At 49.8% G+C, this 11078-nt stretch overlaps 2 protein-coding genes across 2 annotated transcripts in view; both read left to right on the forward strand.

Annotated features, from left to right (window-relative positions):
- The window catches only part of LOC104166354 (keratin, type II cytoskeletal 4-like), a 4330-nt gene extending 2505 nt beyond the window's left edge, over nucleotides 1-1825 (forward strand). Inside the window, exons 4-10 of the mRNA XM_009706244.1 lie at nucleotides 88-183; nucleotides 291-455; nucleotides 657-782; nucleotides 984-1204; nucleotides 1430-1464; nucleotides 1566-1577; nucleotides 1644-1825. Coding sequence (XP_009704546.1) covers nucleotides 88-183; nucleotides 291-455; nucleotides 657-782; nucleotides 984-1204; nucleotides 1430-1464; nucleotides 1566-1577; nucleotides 1644-1825 — 837 coding nt within the window. The remainder of the gene's footprint in view (nucleotides 1-87; nucleotides 184-290; nucleotides 456-656; nucleotides 783-983; nucleotides 1205-1429; nucleotides 1465-1565; nucleotides 1578-1643) is intronic.
- A 5306-nt stretch (nucleotides 1826-7131) lies between these two features.
- LOC104166353 (keratin, type II cytoskeletal 3-like) lies at nucleotides 7132-11072 on the forward strand (the record flags this gene model as incomplete). Its single annotated transcript, XM_009706243.1, has 8 exons — nucleotides 7132-7740; nucleotides 8400-8614; nucleotides 8853-8913; nucleotides 9163-9258; nucleotides 9393-9557; nucleotides 10033-10158; nucleotides 10360-10580; nucleotides 11054-11072. Coding segments are annotated over exons 1-8 (1512 nt in total), but the record flags the coding sequence as incomplete, so codon positions are not given.
- Between the last annotated feature and the right edge of the window lie 6 nt (nucleotides 11073-11078).

Genomic DNA, 11078 nt, shown 5'->3' on the forward strand with positions numbered 1-11078 from the left:
AAGGGAGCGCCAAAGGGCTCACAGATAAATGTTGGGTGAAACGGCGTGCGTCAGGCAGAAGGTTTTCACGTCCCGTTTCTGCTGCAGGAGGTGGACGGAGTCTACATGACCAAGGTGGAACTCCAAGCAAAATTAGATTCTCTGGCAGATGAGATCAACTTCTTGAAGTACCTTTACGAAGCGGTAAGTGGTCCAGCTGCTCGCTGGAGGGGGATGCCGGGACGGAGAAGGGTTGTGATGCCGTAAGGAAATCACAGCAGGGCTAAAGCCAGATCTGGTGTGAATCGCAGGAGCTGTCTGAGATGCAGAAGACGGTTTCCGACACTTCTGTGGTTCTCTCCATGGACAACAACCGAAACCTGGACCTCGACAGCATCATCGCAGAGGTCAAAGCCCAATACGAGGAGATCGCCAACAGGAGCCGAGTGGAGGCTGAGACTTGGTACCGATGCAAGGTGGGTTCGCTACACTTTGCTTGCGATCGCCCGTGTCCGAGGAGGTGGAAGAGTTACTGGTGGTAGCTCAGACTGTGCTGAGACCTGGGATGTTGCCAACGTGCACATTCCTACCTTGGCTTGCACCGGGTGGCATGGAGACCTGCTGCAAGGAGCCAGTCATGGTTGACCTAACCTGCTCCTCTCACATCTACCTACCAGTATGAAGAGCTGCAGGCGACCGCAGGCAAACACGGAGACAGCCTTAAGGACACAAAGGTCGAGATCTCCGAGCTCAACCGCCTGATCCAGAGGATCCGGGCTGAAATCGAGAGCGTGAAGAAACAGGTAGGGGTTGCATTTTTTTGAGAAATGGGTGTGAGCTCTTGATAACGCCCTGCAGATCTTCCCTAAAAGCAAACAGTCGTTGTAAGCGGGAGGGAACCTGTTGTATTTGTGAGTAGTTGAGCCCACGTGATCTGGGATCGTGGCTTCATCTCCCACCGGCTGCCCCTGCCCCACTCATCACATCCCCGTCTCGCCCTCCAGTGTGAAACTCTGCAGAGCTCTATCACGGATGCTGAGGAGCGTGGGGAGCTGGCCCTCAAGGATGCCAGGACCAAACTGACCGAGCTGGAGGCAGCTCTGCAGAAAGCCAAGGCTGACCTGGCCCGGCAGCTCCGTGACTACCAGGAGCTCATGAACGTCAAGCTGGCCCTGGACGTTGAGATCGCGACCTACAGGAAGCTGCTGGAGGGCGAGGAGTGCAGGTGGGTGGGGATGCAGCAAGAGCTTGGTTGCATCCTGCTAAATCAATGGGAAGAGCGCGGCACGCCACATCTCCTCTATTAAAATATTAATGGTGTCACCGTTAGCCATGGACTACGGTCCCGTGTATTTATGCCCATGGTCTGATGGACCAAGCCTGGTTTCGTAGACCGGGACTGGTCCAGATGCTCTGGCTGGAGCTGACGCTCCGTCTCTTGTCCTTGCAGGATGTCTGGAGAGTGTCAGAGCACCGTGAGCATCTGTAAGTAACGTTCCCACGGGAGCATGGCGGGCTGGGATTGATGCTCTAAAATGTTATGGTGGCATCAGAGGTAACCTCGTACCTTCTGTTCCTCTCTGCAGCCGTGGTGGGAGGTGGATACGGCAGCGGGCTGTGCCTCGGAGGAGGAGGAATCGGATTCGGTGCTGGAAGTGGAAGAGGCAGCTGTAACATAGGCGGCGCTGGCCTCTGCTACAGCCTAGGAGGGGGCGGATTCGGCTCCGGGGGAGGATTTTGTGCTGGGGGGGGATTCGGGTCTGGAGGGTCTAACTCAGTGGTGGTGGGATCTGGCACCATCCTGAAGAAGAACGTCAGCTCTACGTCTGTCAACCAGCGGGTCTAGGAAAGCAAGCTATCCCCCCCATCCCCACCCCCCAAAGGAGAAAGGAAGCAAATTTCATGATGACCACCATCCCTCCCTTCATTGCCAAGGTGATGGCCATCCATTTCATTTTAAACCACTGCCATCCTTCAGAAACTGCCTGGAAAAGTCAAACACGGCTACGACAGATTCTCAGGAGTGTTTGAGAACAGCTTGCTTCCCCAACGCTTCCCTCGAGACACTGCAAAGCTGCGGGTGAGCAGGGTGCTGAGGACTCGTTTGGAAGCAGGACCTGCCCGGTCACTGGAAATCCCCGAACGCAGCTGGGATGGGGCTATAAACCGGCGTGGTCCAAGCGCAAGGCATCCTACCAGCGACGGGTGGAGGGGACGGGTCCATGTGCTGCTGGGAGAACTGGTGTCCCGTGAAGCCTGCAGAAAAGCTTGGCTTCTTGTCAAAAGCTTGTGCTGGATCCAGACGTGGTGCAATTTTAATCGGTGCTACTCATCAGCCAGGGCTCAAACTCCAAAACGAGAATTTCCTCATGGTGACTAGCTCCAGCTGAAGACATTTCTTACCCTGCTGCAGTTTGGATTTTTCTTTTTTTCTTTTTTTTTTCTTTTCCTAAGCAAGATACTGGCAGTTTCACCCGTGTTCTTTAGAAGGTGCTGTAAAATGTTGAGTTTTGCTCAGGGTTTACCTGTTCATTGCGATCATGGGAACAATTGTGCTTGTTTGCTTAAGCCTTTCTCCTTTGGCATGTGGCATACCCTAATAAACACCAGAGGCAGTAAGCTTGTGTGGTTTTTCTCTCTGACCAAAGAGTTTCGTGTTGCAACAAGACTCCTCTTTTACCGAGACCTGAAAGTGTTACCTGACTTTCTCTTGCCCTTTGAAGTTTGCATTTAAAGGAACCGAAGCGAACGTGTAGCCCGCTCTCCCATCCTTCTCACCCCTCTCTCCCCCCCAAAAATTGGGATGGTTTGTAAGTTTGGCAGGAGGGCGAAGGAGGTCTTGCAGGGGTGAGGTGGTCGGGGTGGCAAAAATTGCTGGGTCAGGCTCAGTGTGATGGTCTGATCCGGCTGAGTCTGTGAAAGACGCGGGGTTTTCTTGAATGACGTCCGTGGGAACAAGCCCGTTCCTGGCAGCGTGGCAGGAGAGAAAGAGGCAGCTGGGTTGAACCTGGATGGTCTTCTTCTCGGTCCTTCTGCTGGGTCTCCTGGTGTGAGACCAGTTGGCCCCATTAGAGTAGAGGAGACTTTCGGACTCGGTTGATGTTAGGAGACCGTTCCCTTCCCCTTTCTCTTCCTACGCCCTTTCCTTGCTCGTGTTGGCCAACTTGGGGTATTCCCTGACCAGTCCACCTCCGACCGACCACCGCCTCCGAGCACCCCACTGGCTTCCCTGTCCTCCGAGGTGGTCCCAATGCTGAGGTGCTGTCTTGGCAAAGACGTGGCACGGCCCTAAGTACCTTTGGAGCATCCTATAACGGGCGGTGTGGAAGAGGGAAGGGAGATCATCACCCCTCCAGCTAATTCAGAGCTAATTCCTCAGCATTCATGATGCTGGAGCCAGCCCTGCAGCTTTTACTGTTGCCTGGACTGGCCAGGGATCCATGGGTTGCTTTTAAGGCATCTCCAAACGGTAACTGAGGCCATGGGAAGAGCAAGACCTCACCCCCCTGTCAAGCCCTGCCTCTCCACAAAAGTAGAATATTTTTGCTAGCCTGCAAATTTAGAGCCCAAAACTTCTGGTGTGGTTTGACCTCTTGCTCAGGAGACCTTGAATCACATCCCTGGTCAACCGCAGACTCGCTCTGCGATCCGGATGAGTCATCGCATTTATCCCATGCTCCGTTCCCTGTTTGTAAATGCTCGAGACACAAACGTACCAGAGACCGCGGCACGTCACGGCGCTGCCAGCAAAGGCGTGTAGCTACTTGGTTGGGGAGATGGTTTGGGCAGTGGTTAAATATTCCAGTGAGTTGTAAAGGGACCTGAGACTGCGTTGAAAGAAAAGACATCTCCTTCCCTCAGAGTCACCCCAATTTAGCTGCCTCTCTGTAAACTAGCCTCCAGCAAACGGCTCCTGACATCAGGGCAGCGCGATGAGGAGACAAAAGGCTTCTAAATGTGCACAGATGCTGTAGTTAAAACAAACAGACACCAAAAAGCTCTTGCCTTTTGTTCCTATGACTGCACCAGCAATTACGGGAAAGTTCTGCTGGGCTGGACCGAGATGTGACAAAATTTCTGCCTTTTGCTGGAGGAGCGAAAACCTTTTACGCGGCCCGAAATAAGCTTGGTTTAATTTTGTTGTGATTTCCCACCGTTTTAAAAGCCTCTTCTAAAGCACAGTGAAAACACTCAGATGTCAACTGTTTTATGGAAAGTGTGGGAATTAAATGCTTTGCTTTGCTTTGTTTTTTTTCCCCCAGAAATTCTCCCTTTTGGTGGTTGGAGACTTTTCCTAAGTTCAGTTCACGTCAACTCACAGCGCTGCTGCTGAAATGAGCCTTTTCCTCCAAGTATTCAAGGCTTGAGCAGCTTTTCCTGTACTCCTGCCTGTTTATTTTCATAGAAACAGAAAATCATAGAATAATTTGGGTTGGAAGGGACCTTTAAAAGCCGTTTTCCCTCGTTAGGGCTTTGGGCACAAGGACGTAGTTTGAGATCCCCGCAGTCTAAAGCTGCCTGTTGCGTTTGAAGCGGGTGATGATGTCGATAGCCAAATCCCGGTCTGATTTCCCAAACTTGGCTGGAGACGCCGCCGTGACTCAACGAGCGTGTTATCTAAACACGGGCGCTCGGGACTCCAGTATTGTGCTGACTTAACGCATCTCCTCCCAGCGCGGCTGGGAACGTGAAAACTTTCTGATCACATCCTCCCACCCACAGAAAAAGAAAAAAAAATATCCCAACTCCCTCCCCCCAAAATGTAACCGTGTATTTGGTAATGCAGAGGGAGGTAATGCATTGTTAAACGCATGTGCGTCTGTGCCCGCACATATACGTGATGATCTCCATAGCAGCTATAAACCCACGACACCTCCTAAACCTTGCGGTGTGGCAGGCGGCCGTGGAACACATTTGACTGATAAATCAGAAGTGAAGCATGCTCACAGCCCAGGTCCGCGGAGACGGTGATGCCAGGTCTTGCCTGCAATTTGCCTCTCCTCTAGACGGGAAGGGCTGTTGAGAGACGGCTTTTGCCTTTGCCCCGAGAGGGGATCAGATGTTTGTCAAGTCTTTTGGCTCATGGTTGCAGTGATGTTTGAGGTTGTGCTTCAAAACCTCCCAGCCCGGGCAGGCGTTGGTCCCAACTGTGGCATCTAGGAGACAAAGTCTTGCTGAAGGCCAACGAGGCACACGGGACCTCCTCAGCCCACATATTTGTTGTCTGTTAATTTATTGTCTATAAACCATGCTGTACAACCACCAAACCCCCCGTCCTCCCCATCCCTTCAGTCTCACAGTGACTTGTAGTTACTATATATATTTTTTTCTAGCCTTATCTATCTCCTGATCCGCTTCCCTGTGTGCTCACGAATCCACGCTGGTGCTGGGGAGGGAGGTGGGTGAGTGGACTGCGTGGGGACAGTCGTGTTTTTCAGTGGAAATGCCAGTTTAGCTGCAGGTTACGCCACGATCTGGGTCCCTAGGCACTTTTGGAAATAGGTGTCTGGGCGATATTTTTAGAGGTATTTAAACATCTGACGATACCAAGAGTTGCCGGTGTGGATTTTCAAGAAGGATTTAATTGCCTGTGTCCTATGGGAACTTCCGAGAGCCTTGCTAGACAGCTACCAGCACAGTTAGGTGTCTCCACAGTCAGAAAGATTTTTGAACTTTGGAACTTCTTAGGTGGTTTAAAACAGTTGAAAACTAATTAAAAGAAGGAATTTCTCAATAAAAAAATTTAAAGTGAGACACTAATTGTTATTTGATTAGCAGGCTTCTGCAAGACAAAAGGATGAGCGCGTGACGGGTCGTAGTTGTATGACTGGGTTTAACTCAGCAGCTAATCCTTTCTCTGTGTGGCATCAAACCCGGAGCATCCCGACAAGCGTCTGCCTTTCTAAAATCCGGTCACTGCTTTCCAATACGCTTAAAAAGGACACCCACCCGTCTTCTTGAAGGAGGGGGGAAGCCCAACAGAGCCCAGAAGTGTGTATGTCTGCCAAAAATACATTTGCATACAAATACCGAAATAAGGCAGGCAGCTGAAAAACACGCATTTCCTCAAATGAAAGTCGTTGTGCCCTCTGCTCGCCTCGTTTCTCTGCGTCTCTACAAAGGAGCTGAGCTTCTCCAGCATCCCCTGCCTCGCTAATTGCCTTTAAACAGTTACAGGAGTTATGATGTGGGCAGCGCGATTTTGCACGCCTCCTTCTCGCTGTCGGTTCTCGGAGCCGTCCCTCCGCCTGTCCACACTTCCCACCGCAGCAGCTGGGTCCCTGATGTCCTCTCTGGGTCTTCTCATGGTCTTGAAGCCTTCAGAAAATACTCGAGGGATTTCCCATCTGTGATATTCGTGGCATTTCTTCACCGGTGCTGAGACTATCTTGGCACGAAGACTCTGGGACTCATTTTCAGTAAGAGTTTGGTCCAACAATAAATGAATTTCCAGTGCCAACCATTGCTCCGGTACCTCGTTTCTGGTAAGGTTTTATTTATCGAAAAGACGCAGAGCCTCATCAAAATGCAATTTGCTGAGTCCTGGCTCCAGATTGAGAAACTACTTCTCAAAGCCAAGGGCAATTTTCCATGTAAAAAGACGACGAAGGGTGTAACATAGGTGTGTTGGGGGAATTGTGAAAGCCATGCTACAACTTGGCATGAACTATAGCGCTTCCCTGCCATGGGGCTTTGGAGTGAAAGATCAAAATAAAGATAAACAGAAGCAGGGAAACAACCACAATGGATGAAAGGTGAAAAAAAAGAACCCTAGTATATCCTAGGGAGACTGTTACTATACCACAAAAGTGTAAGACTCCTTAGTCATTGAGTTGCTACCATTTGGTAGACACAGTTGTATCTTTTTTAATTTTCTCCTCCATTATAGGGTGTGTTTCTGGGTAGGGTCAATGTTTGGCAAATTGAAGATGAAAATCTGTAAACCACACCACGCTGATGAAGACAGTAACTGTCTCCTCCTTCACGCCCATGCAAACCCAGCCCTCCTCCAGAAACAGATAAAAGCGAGCATCTCCTGCCCTCCCGTCAGAGGGACTCCCTTCCCTTCTCTTTGCACTCATCTCCTCACGGCACAGCTCCGTCCGTCTTTCTGATCTTCTCGATTTTTGACTCTGCTTGGAAGGAACAGCCATGTCTCGGCAATCTGTCTGCAGAAGCTTTGGAGGCGGGAGTAGAAGGGGCTACAGCTCTTGCTCTGCCATCGGTGGTGGCTTTGGAGGGGGGGGCGGCAGAAGCAGGAGCAGCTACAGCTCATTCTCTATGTCCAGGGGATTTGGAGGTGGTGGACGTTGCGGAGGGTTTAGCAGCAAGAGTCTCCACTCCATGGGTGGCGGTGGAAGGATTTCCATGGGTGGATGTTACGGCGGTGGAGGATATGGAGGCAGAATGGGTGGCTTTGGTGGAAGCTATGGAGGAGGAATGGGCAGCTTTGGCGGAGGAATGGGTGGAGGAGGAATGGGTGGCTTTGGTGGAATGGGTGGTGGTGGAGGAATGGGCGGCTTTGGTGGAGGAATGGGTGGTTATGGTGGAGGAATGGGTGGTGGAGGAATGGGAGGCTTTGGTGGACCAGGCTTTGGTGGCCCTGGTAGAGGTGGCCCTGGAATCCAGCCAGTGCAGGTTGACTCAACCCTCCTGCGGCCGGTCCATGTGGAGATTGATCCCCAGATCCAGCAAGTCAAAAACCAGGAGAAGGAACAGATCAAGACCCTGAACAATCAATTTGCCTCTTTCATTGATAAGGTGAGAGGGTGGGATTGTGTCGAATGAAGGGTCAAAACTGGGAGGAACTTTCAAGTTCTGCAGAAACGTCCTTTTCGAGCTAAATATCAGCAGGCTGAGAAGCTTGAGCACAGTCTTTTTATTAAGTGGTGCTAGGGAAGAGATGAGAATCTCTCTTCCATGCGAGATCAAAGCTATGTCTTCAGGGCTTTAATCTAGCCTGTTGCACCAGGCTCAACTAATAGGTTGTTCTTGCAAGCAGGCTCAACGTCTTCAAACATCTGCAGGTTTCAGGCACAAATTTTCCCTCCTGTACCATTCTCTTTCCAAATACCCTCCCATTTCAGTATTCACTAATATAATTTTTTTCCTCTTTCTTTTCAAATATCCAGGCTTTTAAATCTAGACTAGAAATCTGAGATTTCTACACTGCCTGCGATGGGAATGCACTTGGAGCTGGTGCTACATTTAAAAGCTCCTTTGACTTGAACACGACTTAGAAATTTCCTTCTTTTCCCGATCTTGCAGTTTAGGCAACAACAGAAATAAATAAATAAAAAATGTCGATGGGTTCTCTCATCATCATGTAAAGGAGAATCTTTTTACATGATGAAAAAGGTGCCTTGGCTGCTGCTGCTATTCCCCATGTGATGGTGGATACTCCATGTGTTGGCTTTCAGGTCCGCTTCCTGGAGCAACAGAACAAGGTCCTCTCCACCAAGTGGGAGCTTCTCCAACAGCAAGGGCCTTCGGGGCCAAGGAAGAACCTTGATGTCATCTTTGAAAATTACATCCAGAACCTGAGGAGGCAGCTGGACTCAATCTTGGCGCAGAGGGGACAGCTGGAGTCAGAGCTGCAGAACATGCAGCAATACGTCGAGGATTACAAAACCAAGTAAGTGCAGTGAGAGTCTGACCCAGAAACCAACTCAAGCAGCTTGGTCATCACTGTTCTTCACACACATGCTTTTTATGGCAATTGCAGATACAGTTTTTTCCAGTCTGAATATTTACTTCTGGTGTTTTTTTGTTGTTTGGGGGTTTTTGTGTGTGTGTTTTTCCTTTTAGTTTGTTTAGTGTGGCCTTAGGCAGGAAAATTCGGGAAACTCAGCTTGTATTTTTACTTTCCATAGGTATGAGGAAGAGATCAACAGGCGCACAACAGCCGAGAACGAGTTTGTGGTGCTCAAGAAGGTGAGTCACAGGCAGTGCAAAGCGATGGCTGGAGTATCAGGCTTTCTGTGTGCTTGGAGCGGACTCCCTCCTGAAGGGGAATTTGTGGAGACTGTAGGTTCTGTGGGCTGATATTGAAGTTCCTTGTTTTTAATTTGCATAACTGAATAACACCGTCACGGCTGTTACCCACAGCACAGACCGTAATTTCCATGATCCTAAGGGGTTTCCGAGAGGAAATGAAGCTATTCTCCGTGATCTTTCCTTTAGGACGTGGACTCTGCCTACATGACTAAAGTAGAGTTGGAAGCCAAGGTTGGAGCTCTGACGGACGAAATCAACTTCCTGAGGTGCATCTACGAGGAGGTAAGAGCTCTCCCTTGCCCTGGGCTGGCTGGAGTTGCAATGAGGCGTGTGGTGGGCAAAGACATTGAGGTGGGACTGGGTGCCCAGGTGGATTTTGGCTTGGGAGTCACCTGGGCTGCTTGTCTTGGTTGTAGGAACTGTCTCAGATGCAGACAATCAGCCGGGACCTGTCCGTGGTGGTGTCCATGGACAACAACCGTCACCTGGATCTGGACAGCATCATCGAGGAGGTCAGGCGTCAGTACGAGCAGATCGCTCAGAGCAGCAGAGCCGAAGCTGAGGCTTGGTACCAGAGCCAGGTGAGTTGGGAAGCAATTAAGGCACCCTGGGTGACGGCTAGAGTTTGCAGGTAACTTGTGACAATGTGAGACATCTCTTCAAGCTAACGGTGCTGGACTGCATGCAAGGAAGTCTCAAGAGGAATTGTATTGCTTTTGAGGGACCTGACTCACTGTTTTCAAGGTGTCCAGAATCTCACTTTGGTGCATGGTACGAGCCTCTCAATAAAGATGGCCAAAAATGTACCTTAACTAGAAAATATGTGCCCAAAGTAGTTTTTCAGAAGCCAAGGGGTGCTTATTAGTGTCACTAAGAGCTATTTTAAAGTTCAAAACCAATAATTGAGTCTCAGAGCCATCTTTTACATTGAGCTGGGCATCCAGGACCGACGTGATAGGTCCTCATAGCAGCACATGAGCTATGAAACCGTTGACAAATCTCATCTAGGCATCAGGAATGTTTCACTGAGGGTTTGCTTTGTCTTGGTGCCATCAGTACGAACAGCTGCAGAACACCGCTGGAATGCATGGGGACAGCCTCCGCAACACCAAGATCGAGATCCAAGAGTTGACCAGGAACATCCAGAGGCTGCGGGCTGAGATTGAGAACGTGAAGAAGCAGGTAGGGGTTGGCAGGTGTCTCACGGGATGCTTGGATCACACATGACCATGTGTGGGGCAGAAATGCTTTCTTCAGCCACCCCTTGTTTACTTCATGTAGATGTTTCCTTTTTTTTTGTCCGTGGTTTCTCCACTTGGGGTTTGAGGGCTGATCCTCAGTGACAAAATGAGGTCTCAGAAAGTGCCCTTTCTCCTTCCTCAGAACCAGCAGCTGCAGGCAGCTATTGCCGAGGCTGAGGAGCGGGGTGAGATGGCCCTGAAGGATGCCAGGTTAAAACTGGAAGAGCTGGAAACTGCCCTACAGAAAGACAAGGAGGAGCTGGCTCGCTTGCTGAAGGAGGACCAGGAGCTGCTCAACATCAAGAATGCCCTGGACGTTGAGATTGCCATGTACAGGAAGCTGCTGGAGGGAGAGGAGAACAGGTAAACACTTGAACTCTGACTTGAGAGGGTTGTTATAATCTATGCTGGACACCTTGAGTTTTGACGTTAACAGTGTAATGTCAAACCAGCTCTTTTGGTTAAAACGGGTAGATTGGCGCTCTGGGTGACTTTTTGGATGGTCAGGAACAACAATTGGCATCCCCTGTTCACTGCAGGTGGTATAAATGCCGTTTCGTTTCTGTCTTGAGCAAATTTTTTAATGAACCTCTAATCACGAAGAATCTCATCGTGAAGACGAATTGTCAATGTCTTCCCTCCTTAAACATGTTATGTGATAACAAAGCTATTGATAAGGATGAAACAGAAAAATGGTTTGATAATGCAAACAGAGTTCCCAGTTTTTACTGTGTATCTTTTGTTGGGTAATTAAAATTTCCCAATTTCCTTTTGCAGGCTGTGCAATGAAGGCATGTCCAACGCGGTAATTAAAATTTCCCAATTTCCCTTCGCAGGCTGTGCAATGAAGGCATGTCCAAC

This window comes from Cariama cristata, unplaced genomic scaffold (genome assembly GCF_000690535.1).
Source record: "Cariama cristata isolate BGI_N322 unplaced genomic scaffold, ASM69053v1 scaffold29378, whole genome shotgun sequence".
NCBI classification, from domain to species: domain Eukaryota; kingdom Metazoa; phylum Chordata; class Aves; order Cariamiformes; family Cariamidae; genus Cariama; species Cariama cristata.